A 22,821-nucleotide genomic window follows, 5' to 3' on the forward strand; every position below is an offset into this window, starting at 1 on the left:
AGCAGGAAGGGCTGGAGCCTGCGGGTCACGCCCAGCCTCCTGCGTGGCTCGGCCACCGCACCCTCATCCTTGCTCACTATTCTGCTCCGGGGGGGGGGGGCGGCCCCCACTAACCGCGACCCAGGTCCCCCGCCAGCTGCAGCCAGCTGGCAGACTCTGCACGAGGCCCCGCCCCGCGGCTGGCGGCCCCCAGGCCCCGCCCCGTGACTGGACTGCTCCCAGGCTCCGCCCCTCACACGCCCCACGGGAGCAGGCGAGATAGAGATAGCGGGGCTAGAGAAGCCGTTTCGACTGCGCCGCCCGGCCGGAAGTGCCTTGTTAGACCCTAGTCCGCCTTACGAAGTTCCGGTTCAGGCCTCCTACCTCGAGTTGTGCGCCGGCGGAGCCGAGCCGAGCCGAGCCGGTCAGGTGAGGGACACGCAGGCGCCGCCGTCTCTAACCACCCTTGCCGTGTCTGGACGTAGGGGCCGGGGCCAGGGCCAGGGCGAGAACCCGTCCCGAGGGCGAGGAGAGCGCCGCCCGCGGCTCAGTCCCTCCCTTCTCCGCAGGATGATCACGGACGTGCAGCTCGCCATCTTCGCCAACATGCTGGGCGTGTCGCTCTTCTTGCTTGTCGTTCTCTATCACTACGTGGCAGTCAACAATCCCAAGAAGCAGGAATGAAAGTGGTGTTTTCTCCGCCCCAGGTAATGGTCCGGGGCGGTAGCGCCCGTCCTCGGAGAGCGGAGTGGCGAGGCCGCGCCTGGGCCTGCAGGGTTCGAAACTTCAAGTCAGAAAGTGTGGGCCAAGCTTGATGCGGTGCAGAGCCGAGCTCCTTCGTCCGCACAGACTGCCATGCGGTGCCCGGCCCCTTCCCTAAACTGCTCCCTGCTACAGTAGGGGTGTACTTCCAATCCTCAGTCCTCATCTTGAGGCCCTGATGGGTAAACCCCAAGTTGGGGCTATGATTATAAGGAGGCGCTTACTGCAGTGTGCAAATGCTCTGAGGATGTTTTATAAAAACGAGTGGGGAGCCAGGCGCCAGTGTCTCACGTCTGTAATCCGAGCTACTCAGGAGGCTAAGGCCTGAGGATCGCGGTTTGAAGCCAGCCCGGGCAGGAAAAGTCTGTGAGATGTTTACCTCCAGTAAACGTGGCGCTGTGGCTCACGTGTAGAGCTCTAGCCTTGAGCAAAAGCAGCCCAGGGACAGAGCTCAGGCCCTGAGTTCAAGCCCCATGACCGACCAAGAAGGAAAAAAAAAAAAAGAGTAGGGCTCTTCAGTAGCCCCACTTTCCCCAGATTGCAGAGGCTTTATTTATTTTTTTTGGTGAGGGGTGCAAATGTAGACTTCTATAACATGTTCTGAGGCCAAGGGCATTGGTTTATGGGTTGGCTGCTACAGACTCAAGCCAGAGAGAAGGGGAGGAGGGGTTGGGAACCAATCTTAAGTGTGGGTCCAAAGTGTAATGGAACAGGCTGAAATGGGAGTTGGCTGCTGAAGGATTCCTCAGAGGAAAGCTGCATTTTTCCTTACCTCAGATCTTTCCCCCTCTTTTCTAGGGTTCCAGGACATAGTCTGAGGCAAGATGGAGGGTGTGAGGGGCCTTCACACTTCACTTCATCCCTTCTACCCATCACAACATACAAAGCAACTACATCTGGATTTTCCCAAACAACTTTTATTTCCTCAAAGTCTTCCTTAACCCTATGGAACAAGAAGCTGCCACTGGATAGGGCCCAGTATAGGGGCTGCTTTCTTTTCTATTCCCTCCCCCCAAATACAAAAATATAGATATATTTCTTGTGGTCCCCAAATCTTGTGCTGTGGAGGGAGGGAATGGGTGGCAGGTCCCTATTTTGTCCTGTCTCAAATGTTCTGCAAGGCCTCAAGAAACATTGTGACTGCCATTTCAAGGAGTTAGAATTGCCACATGAAATCAGCAGCCAAGGAAGGGAACAAACACATTTCCATGTTCCCCCACCTTGTGGTTAAATCCTGGGTATGAAGGTATAGGCATTATCAGACCCGGGGAGAAACAGTGAGTGGGGGAGATTTAGGGACAAAACAAACCTCAGGTTGGCCCAAAGGCCCCCTGCTATAACAAATCCGGGGTGGGGAGTCAGATAGTGTACAGGAAATAGGAGAAAAGGCAGGAGCAGAGTGGGGCCGTGGGGGGCCAGCCTGAGGCAGCCTGCAACAGAGAAGAGAGATGAATCAGGGCTGTGATAACTGCCCCTTTTCTGGTCTGTCAGGCAGGTGCTGAGAAGTGAAAGGGAAGTGAGCTAAAGATGGGTTAGGATAGGTAGGTTGACTTCTGTACAAGAGATTAGATGCTTGTACTAGCTAGCTAGCTCCTAGGCCTTTAGGCCCCAATTAGAAATTGTTTTCTTGTTCTTTGAAGTGAAGTTCTGAGGCTATAGTGGGATTCTGTAGTCTTTGGAGTCAAGGGAGTAAGGAAGAGGTAAAATTGTCCTGAATGGAAGAAATGGAGATGAAGGGATAGAAGAAATGAGGGATGCAGAGCGGGAATGGACTCAGGCTCACCCTGATGTAGCAGAGCTGAGTTCGGGCTCTGGATCACTGCTCTCTCTGGTCCAGGGAACAGGGGATGTGGGGCCTGAAGAGCCTCTCATCCCTCTGCAAGTCGGCGGTGAGCCCCGGCACAACCTGGGCCTAGCCTGTGTGGACAGTGGTAAGCTAAGAGGCTGGGTTCTTCTATGAGCTTTTCCACTTCTAGAGTTTCCATGCATAATAGCCTAGTATCGAAGTCAACAGAGGTCCTAGGACCTTGAATTGCTGGGCAGCTCTTAGCTGAGAGGATGGAGACTGGATGTCAGCTAGAGAACTGAATTCAATCCGTGACTATGCATTCCAAGTCTTACATAACGAGGGATGGCAGAAGGATTTGGCAGTGGCTTTCATGGGTACACCTTGGCCAACAGCTGGCTGAGTAGAGAAGCACTGTATAGAAAGATGGACAGTAGGCTTTCCTAAGCGCTTTCCAGGGGCCTTAGCCCCTGCCAGAGCAGTTTAAGTGTCACTCTTCTAGTCAGCTTCTGCTTAAACCCATCTTAGCTAAACTAGTATGGGATTTAAACTGAATTGGAGGTGGTGGCAGGGCCGTTCTAGGAGCAGTGACCAGATATGTTACCTGGGGAATCCGGGACCCCTCTTGGCGGAAACTCTCCTCGAGCAGGTCTGGGCAGAAAGAGAGGAGAAGCTAAGGGCAGGGGCAAGGAAAGCCACAGCTAGCAGGCTGGACTTAGGATACATCTAGCAGGGACAGATGGGGTCGGAAGCAAGCAAGACACCTGGCTGATGAGGACTGGAGTAGGCGGGCACCAGAGCAGTTCTCTGATATTGCTGGAGTAGAGGCTGTAAAGCAGGGCTAAGCATTTTCCCTCCCACTACCCAGGTGTTGAATAGTGCCTTGCTGGGTCCTGCCAGAGTTGTGTCAGGGACTAGGGAAGGCCCCCAAAATTTTACCTGCAATCGAGTTCTGATGCAGGGAATCCGAGCACTAGTCCCTAGAAGACCTTTTCCAATCACCATAACAGCCTCTGACTTGTCCCCCGAAGACAAGAGTGAGCAGCCATTCCCTAGAGAACAGAGGAAACTGATCATCAAGGTAGGGGCCACAGAAGAGACGAGACCACTTCCTTTAGATCAGTTTCTTGAACTTCACCCTCTTATTTTTTCAGTGCTGGCAACTGAACCCAGGACTTCATACATGTTAATATGATGTCACTGAACCATACCAGTTCCAAACTTTGGCACTATTAATATTTTGCACTGGATAATCCTTTCTTTTAGGAGCAGTCTTGCATATTGTAGGATATTTAGCAGCATCCCTAACCTGTAACTACTAAATCCTATTTCCTCCCTGGTCCGTCTCCCATTTTAACAAACAAGAATGTCTCCACATGCTGTCATCTGTTCCCTGGAGGCAAAATGGCCTAAGTGAGGCTCTAGTCTGATTCAAGCGATGGCATAGCAACTTTTGGCTAGAATCGGAACCTATCCTAGCTTAACTAGTGTGAAAATTGGGGCCCAACCATCTGTGTAGACTTTTAAGGATAAGGTCTACTGGAGACCTGGATTGAAGGCTTCCCAGTAAGAATTGACAGGTTGCATGTAGCAGGCTCTATTAAGAAAGAAGATATTGGACTTGAGTCTTAGAGAACAGTTTCATCCAATCCTTTACACAGCTAGATACATAACTTAAAGGAAGAGTGGATGGCATAGATTTTGTATGGAAGCTAGGATGAATGTGCAGACCTTTGACAGGTCACAAAAAAAAAAAAAAGCTTTTTCACATTCTCCACTGTCCTCCAATGTTGCATAGCTCTTGAATTTATGGAACTTGCTAAGTAGCACTTTGCAGGTAGAAAAAGTTCTTAAATTCCTGAACTGTAGAAATGAGGATTAAATTAGGTAGGATGCATAGAGCAGTGGCTGGCACACAGTACATATTCAATGTCATTTATTTTGCAAACTCATTAAATTACAGCTTCTGTACAAAGGCACAAGTGTTAGGGGTTTAGGGTGCCAGGAGGATAAATGATGAACCCTGGGGTGGCTTGCATTATATCTGGTTAAGCAGGAAGTCAGATTAGGTGGCAGTGTGGCTGAAGGAGTTTCTTTAAGTCTACTCAGGAGCCTCAACTAAGCCCTTAGTGGTCCAGAAGGGAGGAGATTGGAATTTAGGGATAGTTGGTACAGACCTGATATGCTCAGTGAATTGGGTAGTAAGCAGGAACCTATGTTGCGAGAGGAGGCTGGGCCAGAACTAGCAGAAGTTGGGGGTGGGGCTAGGCTGCTTGCAGTAGGGCGATGGTTTAGTGGCTGCTGCCGTTTTCTCCTGTCTTGGCTTCTGGGCTCTGAGTGGAAAGGACACAAGCAGGTCAAATGAGTTAGGCACCAAGATACTCTGCTGGTTCCCTTTGGTCAGACAATATCTTTCTTTAAGCTTGTCATCAGAACAGCACCTCTCTTCTACCCCTTTTTGTTTTCTGAGACAAAGTCTTGCTACATAACCCCAGATTGTCCCCAAAGTTGCCATCCTGCCTTAGCCTCCTGAGTACTAGGATTTCAGAAATTCAGGAATGCACCACCATAGCAGGTTGCAGCACACCTTTTCTGAAGCAGCTGTAGAATGGGTAGTAAGACCTTTACTATTTATTCCAGTACTCCATCTCCGCTCATTCATTTGCAAGAAGTTAATGAGTTTAGCGTGGCAAACCACAGCTTTCCTAGGTTCTCATCTACAACAGTTCCTTTTCCAATTGCTCGTTCTGTCCCTTTTGTCAGTTTTACCCACCATTCTGACTTGATCTACTGAAAACTCCTAAATCTCTCTCTAGCCCTTTTCACTAAAATTCAGTTCTGTCTGTTGGATATGTCCATGACCAAACAATGTTTTTCTCTTTGTCTCTCCCTGTCTTGTTAGAATCTTGTTTGATCTTTCTACTCTTTCTTAGTATTTTGGTTTGTGTTTACTCAAATCCTGCCTTTCCATTACTAATGTCTAGACACATCTTTCACTTAGTTGTTTTTTTTTTTTTTTTGGTCAGTAGTGGGGTCTGAACTCTGGGCCTGGGCACTGTCCCTGAGCTCTTCAGTTCAAGGCTAGTGCTCTACCACTTGAGCCACAGAGCCACTTCTGGCTTTTTCTGCTTATGTGGTGTTAAGGAGTTGAACCCAGGATCTCATGCATGCAAGGCAAGCACTCTACCACTGAGTCACCTTCCCAGCCCACTTAGTTTTGGAAAAAAACCTTTCCTAATGGCCTGGCCCCTACTGCTACTGTGTGGTTCCTTTGGAATTTGTTTCCCTTTCTAGTGGTACCTCTATGAGGCAACTTGACAATCATTGACAGAATTGTTCTCATTACTTTATGTCCTTTGTTTACATGACTGGTCATTGTTTATGGATCATTTCTCGGAATTTAAGGGCATACAGTTATTCTTTGGGACAGTGCTGAGGTCCCTGTGGGACAGATGGTGAATTGAAGACCTGCAAGTGTGGCAGGTCCTTGTTATAGAGGGAGAGCAGGTGCCAATTCAGGGGGCAGTGATAAACTGACAGTTGACCCTTAACATGTGTTAGATTTGAGAAAGCCTCAAATTTGGGAAGTAGGTGACAATAAGATCATCTTATCTAATTATACTGAGAAGTAACAAGCAGTATCAAAAACATTGCTGAATGCCAAACATAGTGGGCCATGCCTCTAATCACAGCAGGAGGACTGTGAATTTATCTTTGCTACATGGCAAGACCCTGTCTCAAAAAGCAAAAGGAGTATTTCTGAAAGGCCTACAATTTAAAACAATATCTCAGTACTGGATTGGTGTCTGTAATTAAAGCTATGTGAGAGAGATGGAGTGGAGTGGTTCAAGTCCAGCTTGAACAAAGAACAAAACATCCCTCTGTGTGTACATGTGCGTGTGCGCGCGCATGTGTACGTGCCAGTCCTGAGACTTGAATTCAGAGCCATATGCTTTTTTATTACTTTTTTTTTTGTTGGTTGTGGCGTTGAACTCTGGGCCTGCGAACTGTCCTTGAATTCTTCAGCTCAAAGCTAATGTTCTACCACCTGAGCCACACCCCCACCTCCAGCCTTTTCTGTTTATGTGGTGCTAACGAATCGAACCCAGGGCCTCATGCATGCAAGGCAAGCACTCTACCACTGAGCTACCTTCCCAGCTCTCCCCTCCCCTTTTTTTTCTCTCAAGGCTAGCAATCTACCATTTGTGCCATACTTGGCTGTTTGGTGATTAACTGGAGAAAAGCATCTCATAGACTTTGCTACCCAGGCTGATTTCAAACTGTGAGTCTCAGATCTCAGCCTCCTGAGTAGCTAGCATTGTAGGTATAAGCCATTAACACCTGGCTGACAAAATCCTATCGTAACCACTAAGCTGGGCATGGTGGTATATGCCTAGTATCCCAACTACATGAGATGCTATAGGTAAGAGGATCATGTCAGGCTGAACAAAAATGTGAGAACTTACCCAAAAAATAACTGAAGTTTAAAAACGGACTGGGAATAGGGCTCAAAATCCTGAGCTCAAACCCCAGTACAGGAGGCTGGGAATGTGGCTTAGTGGTACAGTGCTTGCCTAGCATGCATGAAGCCTTGGGTTCAATTACTCAGTACCACATAAACAGGAAAAGCTGGAAGTAGTGCTGTGGCTCAAGCGGTAGAGTGCTAGTCTTGAGCAAAAGAAGCTCAGGGACAGTGCCCAGGCCCTGATTTCAAGCCTCAGGAATGGAAAAAACAAAACAAACCCCAATACAGTATGTAAGAAATCTCAGGATAGAAGCCAATCTGACATGGGTATCAAGTAGTCTGAAGAGTCTAAAACAACCAGACTTTAGGGGGCTAGTTAGAATTGGCACAGAGATGCCAAGATGACAAGTTGGGCAGACTCATGGCCACGGTCAACCTAAAACACTAGCCACACCAATGACCTAAGAGCAGTACTCAAGGTGGACTCAGACCAGGGTGATTCTGGGTGCTGGGGCTGTGGTTCAGGTGGTAGAGCGCTAGCCTTGAGTGAAAAAGCTAAGGGACAGCACCCAGGCCCCAAGTTCAAGTAACAGCACCAAAAAGGACATCTGGATGATGTCCAGATGGTAGTGGACAATAGAGGGAAATAGTGAACTCAAAGAGAAAATGCTGGGCTCATTGATAAACACAGGTATACTGAAAGCACATTAAAGGGTGAACCCTATGGGGAAGAAAAAAGAACAAGTTAGTAAAAATCTTTGGGACATTTGTAGGTCTTAGTAATAAGTGGAATGTCATTCCAAAACATATGAAACAAAGTAGTCAAAGGGTACAACAAATGTCAGTGCAAAAATGGAGATAGTATCATGGAAAAGACACGAGATTATAACCCAACTCCTGCCCCTAATCTGAGTTTCAGGATAGAGGACAAGAACTGACTTAAGAGAAAGGCTTGGTCTAGGAAGAATCAAGCATTTGAAGATGGCACTTCAGTTATCACTAAAAGACATATGGAACTACCTGTACTCAGAGCCTGCTTTTATGTTTTGACTTTCTACCCCTGGTGTGATCCAGGCCTACTCAAATCATTGTTGAGATAGAAGGGGAAGCCCCATTCTGTTTCTTGGTTTTAAGCTATAGCAGCTTAAGCTGAGTATAGAAGTGACATGTGAGGTTATGATAAGGTGTTTTGTGGCAATGACACATAGGTTCCATTTGAGGATGGCAGGATAGCCCTGGGGCCAGGGATGGAGAGGCTGAGCTAAATTGACTTTAGCTTGCATTGGTTAGAATGGATGTTCTAAAGCCTTAGTTTAGACAAGCTAAATTATTTGTCCGTACCTTCATCCAACATCATCTTTTCAAATACCCTTTTGCGACTATCGGCAGACATAGTCCATGGGATGATCACAGGCCTAGTTAATACCCTAAGAAAGGCAGGAATAGGGGCTGGGAAAGTGGCTCAGTAGTAGAGTGTTTGTCTTGCATGCATGAGGCCCTGGGTTTGATTCCTCAGTACCACATAAGCAGAAAAAGCCAGAAGTGGTGCTGTGGCTCAAGTGGTAGAGCTGAAGAGCTAAGGGTCAGTGTCCAGACCCAAGAGTTCAGGCCCTACAACTGACAGAAAAAAAAAAAAGGAAAGGCAGAAAATGAGGCCAGTATTAAGTTGGCTCCCAAGTAAATTTTTTGGTAAATGCTGGTGCTAAGAAGATGTATTTAGAACCATTTCCACTGGTTTAGTGGAAAAAGTAGAAGTGGTAATGGGGTACAACTAAGTCCTGCTCACTAGTTCAGAATGGGATATTAGCTACTCTACCTAAAGTTTTGTCTCAGCTAAGCTGAGTCATTGCAGAGACCAAGAAAGAGTTCTAATAAGCCAGGCACCGGTGGCTCATGCCTGTAATCCTAGCTACTAGGAGGCTGAGATCGGAGGATCGCAATTCAAAGTCAGCCCATGAGACTCATCTCCAATTAACCAGAAAACTGGAAGTGCCCTTGTGGCTCAAGTGGTAGAGCACTGGCCTTGAGCTGAAGAGCTCAGGGACAGCGCCCAGGCCCAGAGTTCAAGCCTCATGACCAACTCCCCTCCCCCGCCCCCCCCAAAAAAAAAGAGTTCTAATCATCCCAGGTTCAAGTGACAAAACTGGGAGACAGGAAAGTGCATGTAATAGTGTTAGCTAAAGATGCCTGTTTTTAAACCTGAGTACCTTGACCTTTCACTTCAGCTGGATTGGTTGGAGAGCCAGGAAATAAGCTGGAACCCAGGGCCAGGACAAAGCAAGTGAGGTACCTACGGTGCAATACTGAAGGACACACTTGAACGACCCTAAAGGTGAATGCTCCTGTGTCCTAGGAGCCTCATCTGCCTCCTAGTCTTTGTCCTGCCTGAATCCATTCATAACAGAGAGGAGATAGGGGAAGCTACTTTACATTTCCCCTCTCACCCTGGCAGGCCTTTCTTTAAGCTTTGTTTGCATCTGCTTTTGCAGAGCATCTTGTAGGCCTTTTATTTCTCACTCTATCACTGCATTAGCTATGCTCCAATGACCATGTCTTCCCCCACATCTATAGAAGCTACAGTGTCTGTCTATGCTTCTGAGACTGTGGATTGGAACTGTACTACAGGTCTGGGAAGGTGGTACTTCAAGAGTGTGTTTTGCAGCTGGAAAGATCTAGGTAGAGAATGTCTTAGTGCTAAGGTCAAGGTACTTAAAGGTTTATTCAGAACTTTTTAGCCTTCTGTCCCAGCAGCATTCCTGTTTGTCCCAAGTTGGCTACTTGCTGACCTCTGCAATGCCAGGAGTCCATGACTGACTGGGCCTACATCCTTTCTGAAATTCCCTGAATAACCAATCTCATGTGTGTTCTAGCCAATAAAGGATAGCCAATACAACTCCAGTGGCTCATGCCTGCAATCCTAGCTACTCAGGAGGTTGAGATGTGAGAATTGCAGTTCAAAGCCAGCTTGGGCTGGAAAGCCCATGACACTCTCATCTCTCATCTCCAATAAACTACTCAGAAAAAGCTCTGAGTTCAAGCCCCAGGATTGGGACGGGGGGGGGGTATGGGGGGAGGGAAATGGAAGGTTGTGGGGGGAGGGGATCTTTGTCAAAGAACAACTCTGGCCAAGCATGTAGCTTATACTTGTAACCTTAGCTATACTTGTAATCTTAGCTACTTGGAAGGATTGCAGTTCATGCAGTTCAGGTCTAACCAAGGTAACACTCCACATGGTGGCATGTGTCTATCATCCCAGCTCCATGGGAGACAAATAGGAGGTTCATGCCAAGCTGACCTAAGAAAAATTTTGAGAGTCTTAATTCAAATGATAAAGCAGCCGAATATCAATGGCTCACACCTGCAACTCTAGCTACTCAGGAGGCTGAGAACTGAGGATCACGGTTCAAAGACTGCCCAGGCAGGAAAGTCCGTAAGACTCTTATCTCCTAATAACTATCAGAAAGCCACAAGTGGAGCGGTGGCTCACTTGAGTAGAGTGCTAGCCTTGAGCAAAAAAGCTAGGGGACAGTGCCCAGGACCTGAGTTCAAGCCCCAGTACCAGCACAATAAAAAACAAAGCAAAAAGCTGATGTGCCTCTCTAGTAAATGTAAGGCCATGAGTTCAAACCTGCTAAAAACAAATAAATACAAGTCACTAGAAAGTATAACTAGTTTTACAGTTGAGATTTCTGAGGTCCAGGGCCTGTCATATTTTTCTAGCTCAGAAAAAATAGCGGGGCTGGGAAGGTGGCTCAGTGGTAGAGCGCTTGCCTTGCATGCATGAGGCCCTGGGTTCGATTCCTCAGCACCACATAAGCAGAAAAAGCCAGAAGTGGCGCTGTGGCTCAAGTGGTAGAGCGCTAGCCTTGAGCTGAAGAGCTGAGGGACAGCGCCCAGACCCAGAGTTCAGGCCCCACAACCAGACCAGAAAAAAAAAAAAAAAAGAAGAAGAAGAAAAAAAAATATAGCTAGATGTAGCAGAGACTAAAAAGCTAGTTATGTGGAACTGAGAAATACCACAAAGCAACAATGTAAGACAGATCACACTGAATAAAGACACAAGATGAAGAAGCAAATGCCCAAAGAACACAGGAATTAGAAGTCCAGATTCCTGGGATCTCATTTTTCAACCCCTTCCAGTAGCTCTGGTATTGCTTTTATCTTTACCCCTTGACTTGTGACCTGTAGTTTCCTAGTCCTTACAAATACTTACACATGTCTCTAGAGTGTCTGTTCTCCAGCCATGTTTTCTTCTTTTAAGCTCATTTACCTGTGGGACATCCCTTTGTATTGAGTTACCTGGCACCTGTATGTGATCATCCCTAGATGATCATCAACCCAGCACTCATTTTCTCTACAGTCTGCCTGTAGGGTATCTTCATATAGATAGCCTAAGACACTCAAGCAAGTTGAAATTGATAATTTTCACTTTGTCTTCTAATACTGTCTGTTATGAGTTTTTCCTCTTATAGCCTTGAAGCCTTCTTAGTTCCTCTCCTATCATGAATCCTGCCACTTCTCTTTCTAATATTTAGATTTATCCCTTCCTTGCTGACCCTGGTACAGGCTGTAGTCATACCTAAGGCTCCTATCTACCCTTTCCTGTTCATTACAGTACAGGATCTTGTTCTTACCCTATGTATTAGTTTCATAATCCATGTTTTCTGGACACCTCAACTTCTCACTTCTACCTACTTCCCAGGTGAAGGGCCATGGTCCCTTGTATACCAGGCTATGTATACATGCTTTTGTTTTCTACCCAGGAGCACTATTCCTGATCCTAGATGTCATTTCTCACTTCTGGAATGCTTTTGTCATACTACCTGTTCAAAGCTATTTTTTACTACTATATGCTATACTCTGAGGTCTACCTCCTGCAATAGTCTTTTTTTGTTGTTGCTGGTAAGGGGGCCTGAACTCTGGGCCTGGGCGTTGTCCCTCAACTCTTTAGCTCAAGGCTAGCACTCTAACACTTGAGCCACAATGCCCCTTCCGGCTTTTTACCACTTGAGCCACAATGCCCCTTCCTTCTGCTTATGTGGTGCTGAGGAATCAAACCCAGGGCCTCATGCAGTCAAGGCAAGCAATCTACCACTGAGCCACCTTCCCAGCTGCAATAGTCTTTTGAATAGTGTCTTAATAAACCTTTGTTTCTCCTAAAAAATAGAACCAGAACAAAAGTTTTTCTCAACTGTACATTCTTTATACCTATTATGTTGTTGATCTAGCATAGTAGGTCACTAAGTGTCTTGGATCTTTAACGTATACATGTGTTTTTATGTTTTACTGTCCTGTTTCCTCTATTGAGTTTCAAGTCAATCAGCCAGGAATTACTAACACTGCATATTTTCCATTAGTTATCTGGGGAATAACAGAGAAATAGAATATATGTCCCTTAGCTCAAAGAGTTCAATACAAAATTCTTCATTCAGAGGGAAGCCTGGAGAATGCCAATAATTAAGGTTGAAAATTGATTGGTATCCTCCAGTGATGGCCTAGAAAAGGCTCTTGAGTAATTTTCTTTGTAGTCAAAGAACAAGAACTTATTTGGATGAAGGAATTCCCAGGAACTGAGTTAGTAGTTAGAAGAGGCTGACTGATGGGCTGGGAATGTGGTTTAGTGGTAGAGTGTTTGCCTAGCATGCTTGAAGCCCTGGCTTCGATTCCTCAGTGCCACATAAACAGAAAAGACCAGAAGTGGCACTGTGGCTCAAGTGGTAGAGTGCTAGCCTTGAGCAAAAGAAGCTCAGGGACAGTGCCCATGCCCTGAGTTCAAGCCTACGATTGGCCAAAAAAAAAAAAAAAGGCTGACTGAAATAGAAAGATAAACAGAACTAGAGAGAAATGCAGCACAAATGGTAAAGCATTTGCCTAGCAGGCTTGAAGGCCTTGAGTTCAAACTCCAGTACCACAAAAAGAAAAAGAAATGGAAAAATGTATCCAGGTTTAGTATAAGGAACTAGGTATATTGGAAGAGAAGGTTGACACTGCCACCTAATGGCTGTGCAATCTTGCTTCTCCTTACTGTATGTTTTTTCTTCTTCTTCTTTATTTTGGGACAGGGTTTTGCTATCTAGCCTGGGCTGTCCTTGAGCTAGCTTACGATCCTCCTGCCTCAGATTCCCAAGTTTATACACTACCACACCCAGCTGGACAGGATATCCTTCAATAGCCTAAGTTTCTTCATCAGAAAAATGGGAACACCATCCTTCCACAGGTCCTGGTGAGAATTAAATGAAATTAATTTTTCTTTGTTGCCATTGGAGCTTGAACTCAGGACCTTGGGCTTGCTACACATGTGTGTTTTACCACTTGAGCCACACACTTGACCCATTTTTGCTTCCATTATTTTTTGAAAAGGGTCTTGCTTAAAAAAAAAATCTTTGTGGAGAAAATTTATTTTGTATGCATAACATTATCCAAATCTATCAACTGGGCATAAGGTAGGTATTCCTTGTTACAGGAATGAGGGTCTCACTTTTTTGCCTGGGTCAACCTGGACCACATTCCTGTTTATGTGCCCTGCATAAGGGGGATGACAGGTGTGCACCACTGTACCTAGCTTTTTATTGGTTGAGATGGGGTCTTTTTTCCCCCAGTCTGGCCTTAAATCATGATCCTTCTGATCTGAGCTTCCTAAGTAGTTAAGACTGCCTGTGTGAGCCACAATACCCAGTAAAGGAAATTATATGATATTGTCTTTTCACTGTTAAATGCTATTTATATAAGGCATTGTTACTTTAATTACTGTCATAAATACAGTGCATAATTATCCTTTCCCAATCATGATAGAACTTCAAAGAATACAGTTTAGAATATAAAGAATCGAGTTGAATATCAGGGACAGCACATCTTCACTGGCTAAAGCTAGTAAGGATCTCTGTAGCTTCTCTAACGGAAAAACCAGCAGCACAGTCAGACTAGCTGCCACTGACCCAGTGCTGACTCACTCTCCTAAAAGCTAGTCTGCAAGCTGACTGGCAGGAAAACATTTAATATCAATGGGTACAGCTGAAGACCAGCAAAGTTTGTAGCTCCAGCTTATAAACTTCTATACTGTGGCAAGCTAGCTCCAGCCAGAGGACTTGCACAGCACTGACTTGTATAGTACATTTCCAGAAGTGGCACTACAATAGTCTTTCCTGCCACAATCTAGGCATTCCAAGTTACTTCTCTTCTTTTTCCCTAGAATAGAGTTTTGATCCAGAATCTCACATTATCGGGTAAAATCTAGGGATAATAACGTATAGTTGAGCAGTTGTGCACACTACTGGAAAGGAGTAGACTTGGTCTGAGAGCCCAGAACAGAAGCTGCTGCAAGATATCATGTTTTGAGAAATCTCTGAAGCCAGAAACAATTTCAGCCTCCAGAAACTGCATAGGCACTCATCATTCTGCAATTTGGTTTCTATGGACAGTTAGTGCCTACGGCCCCCAAGAAGATACAATGACATGTCTTTGATGTGAAGGCTCCATGTCTGCTTGGCGTTTCATCTCTGGAAACGTTCCCAGGTCCTAGCATGAGTTGAAGCCCCAGGACTTCCACCTATGGCCATATACATTACTGCTCTGAATCATGTCGCAGGGAACACCAAGCTCGAAGGAGAGGCTGCGGATTCTACTACAGGCTAATTTTATTGATTCACACCTTGGTCCCAGGCCAAGTATATAATATCTTCAAGTTCTCACTTCCCCCAGCAATGCCCCAAACAACTGAACACCTGCTGCAGGGGCTCCCAGACTGGCTTACCTCTGACGGGGCCCAGCACCCGGTGGCTGACCTTTTGGGTGCTACAGCCCAGGCCTGGAAGCCCTGCAGGCCGACTGCCATGAAAAGGAAAGCTTGGGGAGTTCTTCATCTGTGGAGAATTTTGTTGGCTGTTGCTGCCAACACCAGCACTTGTGCCAGTGCCAAAACTTCGAGCCCGGTTCAGAGCATTTTCAGAGCAGGAAGTAGGCAATCCACTGCAAAAAAAAAAAACAAAAAACAAATGTCAATTAAACCTAGGTCAGAGTGGCAAGGTCCCTACCTTTCCCCAGAATCTGATGCTCAGTGAAGCTACATATCTAAGACCCATTCCCAGGAAGAAGGGAGGAATTCATGCCCATGGAAGGGGCCTCCGTCCCTGAGCATAGCAACTAATCTCAGAAGACCATCCCAAGAATTTCCCCTTTATTACCTTAGTGCAGGCTCTTTAATTCCTTTCAGTCGTTCACAGCTTTTGAGAGCTGAGACCTGCCCACCTTCACCACAAAAATAATAGCTTTTGTACACACTCAAGCAAATAGTCCTCTGGCCTGATTTTCAGATCCCTTAGAAATATGTGGCTCCAGGCAAGAGGAAAGAGGATCCCATTCTCAAAAAGTAAATAAAACTTACTAACATTAATCTACCCAGAAAATATCATCTGGCATTTTTAGGAATGAGGAAGGAATACAAATCTCTCAGAACCCCTACTTTGAGAATCTACGCACTTTCCTACCCTCTCTCCTTTCCATGTTGCTGGTCTTACTTGTTACTTTTGGGAGGAGTTCGAGAATATCTCTTCTTGTTGACACCTGCATTCATACTGCTGGTCAGACCTCGGCTGTTTCGCACATGCCTCAGCATCCAGGCCCGCAGGTTGGTGAGGCTGCTGTGCTCTGACAGTACAATTCGGGGCCATGGGTTACATTCTGCCATGTCCAGAGCTGCAATGGCCATAGCTCGTCCCACCTGTAGGGAGTCCACTTTGGTTCAACAGCATGGTCCTTTAATTCAGGTTGCCTTTTTTGTAGGTCCCCTAGCTTTTGTGCTCAGGCTGTGTATCTCAAGTATGTTTACAGCTCTTAGGGAACCATTTGGGGATCTTCATCCATTTTGCTAGAGGTAGGTATGCTTGCTGGCTAGCACCATGAAGAAATTCTCCTGACAAGAGTTTGGATATCTTTTCTCACCTATAGCTCTTTCTACCCTTACGTGTCCTAGAGTAAATGGGATTATCAAGACCATAGTAGTGGGGTACTGTTAAGCTCAGGAGAGTATAAGCCCCATAGAATATGAAGAACAGCGCAGCTTGTTCTGATTCCACTGTGCTAGCATTCTCTGGTCCAGGACTGGACATCGTGCCTGTTCATCCTCTCCATGTGGAGCAGAGCCATACTCCTGTAATGGACACAACCATGTCTCTGCAAAGGACCTTAGAGTCAGGCAGGAAGAGTAAAGGCCTTTCCAGACTTTGAGGTTCCCCCTTTTCCGCATAACCCAAGGAATCATACCTGCTCAAATAGTTCCACAGTATATCTGGAGGGGAAAGCTGGCGGGGGAGGAGGGCTGGCACGCCCGTTGTCATGGCAGGCAGCAGGAATGCTGTTTACTGAGCGTCCAGTGTTGTAGTTGCATTCAAGTGTGTAGCTAAGACACAGAGACTTTTATCAGTGTCCTGCCTGAACAGAACCCCAGGGGACAACTCAAAATGCTCTAAGTAGTAATCACTTGAAAATAAAGTGAAGACAAAGAACACACTAATAATACCAAGCAACTAGCAACTACCTTGGCACTACACCATGTACCCAGGGAGTCAGACTAAAGACAGTCCTGCCAACTGTGAAGCTCTCTTTTAAGATTTGGGCTGTCCCACCTCCCTAAGCACCCTGGACTGGTTATCGTTTTCTTTAGGGAAGACATTTCCTCAACTCTATCCCAGTTTCCACCCAACCTGTGGATTATCCCTGAGGCTTTGTAGATTGCCACGCGGCCGCTTCCCTCTTTAGACTGGCCATCTCTACGGTCTCGGGCATACATGTTCTTCTCTGAGAAATTGCAGCCCTGGAAGTCAAAATGGGCTGAATTCAAGGAGATGAGCTTTGGGTACAGCATGTTTTCCACCTGTTTAGGGAAGGAAACAACAACTCAGAAGGAGAGACAGAAAGAAGGGACAAGGGGCAAGGAAGAGATGATGTGACTCAGTAAGTATGTAACATATACCATCAAAACCATCAGCAACAATCAACAGTTCTTCAATCCCCACTGTCTGACATTTCTAGGCACTGAGAAGGTATGATTCACCTCCTTTTAAGTTCTTCGTTTCTTCTTTTCAATAATGTAAAATTTTCCTTCTGTCCTGGTTCTCTAAAACTAGGGCAGCTGGGCCCTCACTCAGATGTAATGTCTTGCTGTAATGCCTGAGACAGAAAGCCCTAGAGCCATCTCTTGGCCCTTTGAAGCTCATGCAGAGATGGTCTGCACAGGATTTCCTGCCAAAGGCTTTCCATTCCTGTTTGGTGACCTAACCATTATCTCCTAACCTGCAAACCTCCCCCAATTAACAAGGTCCTCAGGACTCTTACCTGGGTGCTCTCATCATTAAAGCTGTTTCCATACATGAAGCAGCCCCTTTTGGAAGCATGTCCATGCAGGTCTACATAGTAGGCAACACCACTCTCTTTTGGGGGGATGGTGTCAGGAGCTGGCTGTTCAAGGTCAGTAGACTTTGGGGGCACAATCCACACACCACTAGCCTTCTGTTCTGCTGGCTCTGTCTCAGTCCAGGCCTCAGGGTTTTCCCCATCAGGTGGCTGCCCAAGGTGAGCTTCATTGTTGAGATTGTTGGCTTTCTCGAGGTCAGAAAGAGGAGCATCAGGAGGGAGACGAGAACTGGGTTCACGTTCAGGGGGATTCTTGGAGCTCAGACGCGAGTGCACGTGGTGGTAGAGAAGTACAGCTTTAGCTCCATAGATGGCTGGGTGCAGGATAGCATCAGGCTTCAGATACTGACGGTTCAGATTCACGCCACGTGAGTCTGTGCTGTAGGATGATAATGACTGAAGCAGAATCTAGTGGCTTACTTAGCAGAGGAGGCACTAGAGTAGTTAACAAGGAGACTGCAAGACTGATCAAACGAGATGCTGAGATTGTGTCATGAAAGAAGACACCACCCATCTGACCTGCTGTCAGTCCTACCATAGAAATTTAAGGCTAGCTCCCTCTACGCAGATGAGCCTAGACCTATCAGGTTTGCTCTTTTCCAGGAGTGCATTAGATACAATCATATCCCCTCTCAGATCACTACAAGACTAAATGGGTATGCCCTTATTAGTGTAAGAGAACACAAGGAATACAGGAGAAGCTAGAAGGCTGAGAGTCTCACTGAGAAGAAGTACATGAAGGAGACAGAATAATCCAGAAGACTGAGGATGCTACTTACCGGTAGTGGCCCCGGACCACACCATCTGGGTTCAACATGGGAATCAACTTAAAGACAAAGAGGCGACGTAGGGTTTGAGCTCTGGGATCATCAGGTCGAAGGATGAAGTCCAGAAAACCATTGAAGACAAAGCTAGATGGAGTCTCCCCAGGGTGTACCCTGCTGCTTAAGAAGAATATCTGAGGTAGAAAGGAGAAAAGACATGGGGTTAGTTATGCCATAGTTTCATTTTGACATACAGGGGCTTAGGGTGGGTGAGGCAGGAAGAGCCCCTGGGCATCCACTGGCTGCGTTTGCAAGGGGAGCAGGAGCTCACCTTTCCTCAGGCTGCAGGCAGAGCTGGGTCCTGGATGCCTAGTGATTGTCAAACCTTAAGCTATCCACACTGGCCAGAGCTAGAAAAAGCCCAAAGTGCTACTTGCTACTTTTATGCTGTCCCTACTCACCCTCTTGCCTGTGAAACGGAATGGACGGGGAGTGCTGGTATCAGGAAATAGCTGTTCTAGACGGGGCTCTCGATCTTCTCGAAGCCCATGACAAGAAGAAATTGTTAACAGATCTACACGAAGTCCATCCAGAGAATAGCACAGGAGCTCCCGGTGATAATAGATAGTATCTAAGGGGCTGCAGGGAGAAAAAAATCATTGCACCAGGAGAAATTCTTTGAAGTCCTAGCAAGAAGTGGGCCTTGTTACCAGCCTTCCCAATTCCTCACACTGTTAAATGAGGCTAAGGACATGGGTGGGATTGTACTGCCAGAATTGCTGCAGAGTACAGGACAGATGAACTACTGTTTCCCCTCCCCAAGCTGTGGCTCCCCTGGATAGATTACTTTGTGTAGACAGAGTTGCTCTCTGGGGGGACAGATGCAAAAGGTGTTCTGAGCCGCTATGGTATTGCATAATTGATGTGAGCTGGGATAGTCAAAGGCTTAAACTGGGCAGGTGGTCATATGCTGAGTACAGGGTCACAAAGAAATGTATTTTCAAAGCCCCATATTCTATATGGAGAAAAAAACTGATGAAGTTTTGATTCAGAGCTCATAGGACAAATTCCAGAAATAGCAGAAGGGCTGACTGATCCAGGATGATAAGACAGGAATAAGAATGGAGACTGCACCTGCCATGGGTAGGGTGATTCTCCGGAAAGCGTTGGTCTAGCTGGGTTAGCAAATCCTGGCAGTCACTGTAGGAGAAGGGGTAGCAGAAGGCGAAGAAGGTAGTAGACCCCCGACCTTCCACGAAACGGTGAACAAAGGACAACACAAACTGCGTCTCTGTCATCTGAGGAGCAGAGGAGGAAGAAGGAGGGGCAACATGCCGTCCATGTCAGAAGTGCACTGTTGGAGCCACCAAGAGCTGACCTCATGCCCTCTCCACTGTTACCACCTCCCTCCCTCATACTTTCCAATGAAAACCAGCTTCAGGCCTGTTCAATCAGGGACTTATCTTGGACTCCGGCTAGTGGTGGAAAGAATTTGAGATCCTGTCTACCTACTCCTCTATAACAGGCAAATTCTACTTTTCTCTTTTAGCACCCCGTCTTTGTTCTTCATAGAGAACTTACCTCAAAGGTGGGCCGGTCTCGAATGCGTTCCCAGCGAGGCCGGGAGGGCAATGTACGCACAAAGGGAGCCATGCCCTGGGAATAGAGTTTGCTTTGCTTATTCATGTTCATAATGTTGATCTTGATGAGTCTTCCTGGGGATCCTCCCCGGACACTGAAGTAGAACCATGACCTGAGGGCCAGGGAGAGGCAGGTCAGTACATATGAGAGGGTTGAAGATCGGATAAGTGTGAGAGCTGGAGCAAGGCAAACTGGCACACAGGATCAAAGCAGCAAGGAGGGGATAGAATTGAAGGGACTGTGCTGCTATGAACAGGCTAGCCAAGGGCTGACTGGAGTGAAGATCTTGGTACCTTGCCACGCTTTCTTCTTCCACCCTCCCCATCTTTCCTACCTGTTTCCATTCTCAAATTCTGTCTCAGCACAGTCTGGCCGGGTCCACACGTTGAACTCGTAGTCAGGGGAAGAAGTAATGCTGCTCGTGAGGGCAGATGCCCCCCCTCCTACTCCTTCCCCATCAGTAGTCACAGACTCCACCTTCTCCACATGGGCTAGGTTCCCTGAATCAAAGCGAGAACTGAACAGCAATCCCCCACAGCGCAGCTCCATGGTGGGGCTGGGAAAGCATCCTCTTGCCCCACTCTGGCCCTGAGAGCTGGGGGAAGAAAAATGAAACAAGATTTTTTGGCATCTTTGGATAAATAAAAACCGTCTTAAGTAATTCTCTGTGAAGCAAAAAACTCTGTCCTTAGAAAGCACGGAAGTGGCCTTCCAGCAAAGCCAAGAGCCAACAGCATTTTGACCCTCAACAGTTTAACTACGGCACAGCTGTTCCCAATGCTCAATAGTTTAACCATGCTGAGCCTCTTTGTAGGTAGACTTGAGAGTAGAGAATAACTATTCAATACATACACACCCACTACAGCACAGGCCATCTTGAGACTCCCCATTCTTGGCCTCTGTTTCTTAGATTGGCTCTGCACCTCTAATGCAAAACAATCAGGTTTCTAAGTTTGAGTAGCTTCCTCTCTCCACCTGTGTGTCTTCACAAGCACTGACTAGAATTCTACTGTTGCTTTCTGGAGCCCTGGAAAGGCTGGTTCCCCCCGCCCCACTTTTATTTTATTTTGCTCCTACACTGCGCCTATTATGGAAGAAAATTACAAAAAGGTGCCGTTCCCAAGTTAAAAGAAACTGGACAGTTGCCACCTGCTCACCTAGACTGCAGCTCAGTTCCAATTAGGGCGTGGGTCCGTTTCCATCCCCCGCCCTAGGACACTGGAGCCCTGCAAAGGCTTCCCTGGTAGTTACTGCTTTGGGTGTCCTAAGTACCCCTTAAGAGCCTGGGCTGGCAGCCCCACTTGGGGCAGCGAGTGGCTCCTCGACTCCCATCTCTGGAGCCCCTCACACTGATGGGCTGGCCCCGAGCAGGATAGAGTTCCGAGGCAAAGGAGGGGTGGAGACCAACGCCCTGGAGGGCTGGGAGGGCGGACCCCGGGGGGTCAGAGGTGAGGCCACAGGACGGGGGTGGGGCCGGGCAATGGGGCCGCGGGGGCTGGGTCGGCAGGCAGGGGGGCGGGGTGGCATTCGAGAGGTGCTCGGGCCGAAAAGGGCTGCGAGAAGGGGGCGGGGCCGTCCCGGCAGAGCCCCTCACCTCTCTCCGGGCCGCTGCTCCCGCTCCCTGTCCCGCAAGCGAGGCGGCACCTCGGGCCCCGGCACCAGGGCCCTCCACCCAGGACCCACACAAAACCTGAGCGCCGCGGTGCCGGGACCCCGCTCTGCCAGGAGACAACAAGTCTCTCTCCGATTGGCCGCGGCCGCAGCTGGCTACCCGCCCAGTAAGGCGCGCTGCCATTGGTCGGCGCGCAGGGTTCCGCGCACGTTAGCGGGTACCTGCGCGCTGGCGGTTTGGGGGGTCTCCGGAGGTCCGCGCGGCGCAGGCCTTCGGCCGGGGCTCGTCCCGGGGCGGTTAACGCTTGCCTCCGAAGGCGGGGAAGGCAAGGCGACGGAGCGAGAAGCTAGACCAGACTTACCTACGAACAAAAGGAAGACGTGTGAAGCTGACCCTAATCACTGTCTCTCCCCCTCCCCGCGCCCCGCATGTCTGTAATAAAACGTCCGCGGGGACTCTGCGGGTCTTGGTTACTGCTCCGTGTGTTCATTTCTCACGAGCGTGGACGGCGAGAGGGGAAAAAAGGCGAGTGGAGGATGCGGGCATCGATCCCGCTACCTCTCGCATGCTAAGCGAGCGCTCTACCATTTGAGCTAATCCCCCGGCTGCTCCAGCTGCCTTTCCTTTTGCCTTACAGGGTGCTCGGAGCGCCCAGCCGCGCTCGTGCGGGGACGAGGTTTATATAAAAGGGAACGACCTACCGCCGTAACGCGGACAAAGCTTTTCGGGACCAGACACACAGCAGTTACACACAGACCCCGCTTTTTAAAGGAAACACGCATCGAGACAGATGCATCCAGTTCGCAACCTCTCACGGTACCGCGTGACTGCGCTGGACACGGCCACGGACGACCTCCTGCACCCGCGGGCCGCACCCTCGCAAAGGAGCGGCCCACCTACCACTCTTTCCTCGGTCATGAGGCCGAGAGCAAAAGAAAGGCAGAAGTCCTTCGAGCCGGAATCGAACCAGCGACCTAAGGATGACCAGGTTGCTCCACTACAGTCCTCCGCTCTACCAACTGAGCTATCGAAGGCTCCGCTGCTCCCGGACGCTGCCAGCCGCCCTCTAATGCTCACCGCGCCGCCGTCCTCCGGGGCTGCGGAGCTGTTTGGTTTTTAATCAAAGCTTGCTCCGGGTCCCCCCTACCCGCCCGCGGAGCAGCCCGGGCCAGGAAGCCCTTCCGGCCCTCACACTGCAAAGGAACCGGAGACAGGGACGAAGCCGCCCTTCCCCGGCCGGGACCGGGAGGCCGAGCCGGAGCTTCCCGGATAGTTCTCCGCTTTTGACCAAACGCTAGCAGCGTCCCGCGGCGCTCCCTACGGGTTGCGAACTCACGGCGGGACGTCCACACGGCTGGGCCGGGGGGCCGGGGCCGGGGCTGGAGGGCTGGGGGTTCGGGGGCCG

At 48.2% G+C, this 22,821-nt stretch overlaps 2 protein-coding genes and 2 non-coding genes across 6 annotated transcripts; 1 reads left to right on the plus strand and 3 right to left on the minus strand.

Moving 5' to 3' along the window:
- Positions 1-304: 304 nt before the first annotated feature.
- Ost4 (oligosaccharyltransferase 4 homolog (S. cerevisiae)) lies at positions 305-1,790 on the plus strand. 2 transcript variants are annotated; one of them, XM_013013742.1, is made up of 3 exons: positions 305-408; positions 549-686; positions 1,540-1,790. In XM_013013742.1, exon 2 carries the CDS (start codon positions 550-552, stop codon positions 661-663), a length of 114 nt encoding a protein of 37 aa, XP_012869196.1. In that variant the 5' UTR covers positions 305-408; position 549; the 3' UTR covers positions 664-686; positions 1,540-1,790. The 2 variants fall into 2 exon arrangements, with proteins under 2 accessions (XP_012869196.1, XP_012869197.1); XM_013013743.1 differs by lacking the exon at positions 305-408 and having other exon boundaries at positions 546-686; positions 1,540-1,788.
- Agbl5 (ATP/GTP binding protein-like 5) lies at positions 1,639-21,563 on the minus strand. 2 transcript variants are annotated; one of them, XM_013013741.1, is made up of 16 exons: positions 21,399-21,562; positions 20,139-20,399; positions 19,745-19,916; positions 19,298-19,461; positions 18,625-18,802; positions 18,179-18,357; positions 17,322-17,778; positions 16,691-16,860; positions 16,251-16,386; positions 15,506-15,708; positions 14,743-14,957; positions 4,705-4,860; positions 3,467-3,579; positions 3,132-3,178; positions 2,525-2,658; positions 1,639-2,171 (listed from the first exon to the last, which is right to left on the minus strand). In XM_013013741.1, the coding sequence occupies exons 2-15, from the start codon at positions 20,351-20,353 to the stop codon at positions 2,610-2,612; spliced, it is 2,454 nt and encodes an 817-aa protein (XP_012869195.1). In that variant the 5' UTR covers positions 20,354-20,399; positions 21,399-21,562; the 3' UTR covers positions 1,639-2,171; positions 2,525-2,609. The 2 variants fall into 2 exon arrangements, with proteins under 2 accessions (XP_012869195.1, XP_012869193.1); XM_013013739.1 differs by lacking the exon at positions 3,132-3,178 and having other exon boundaries at positions 21,399-21,563.
- A 383-nt stretch (positions 21,564-21,946) lies between these two features.
- Trnaa-agc lies at positions 21,947-22,019 on the minus strand. The gene has a single exon. It is a non-coding gene; the product is annotated as a tRNA-Ala (tRNA).
- Positions 22,020-22,362: 343 nt separating this feature from the next.
- On the minus strand, positions 22,363-22,450 carry Trnay-gua. The gene is given in 2 exon segments: positions 22,363-22,398; positions 22,414-22,450. It is a non-coding gene; the product is annotated as a tRNA-Tyr (tRNA).
- Positions 22,451-22,821: the final 371 nt, after the last annotated feature.

This window comes from Dipodomys ordii, unplaced genomic scaffold (assembly GCF_000151885.1).
Source record: "Dipodomys ordii isolate 6190 unplaced genomic scaffold, Dord_2.0 Scaffold20, whole genome shotgun sequence".
Lineage (NCBI taxonomy): Eukaryota > Metazoa > Chordata > Mammalia > Rodentia > Heteromyidae > Dipodomys > Dipodomys ordii.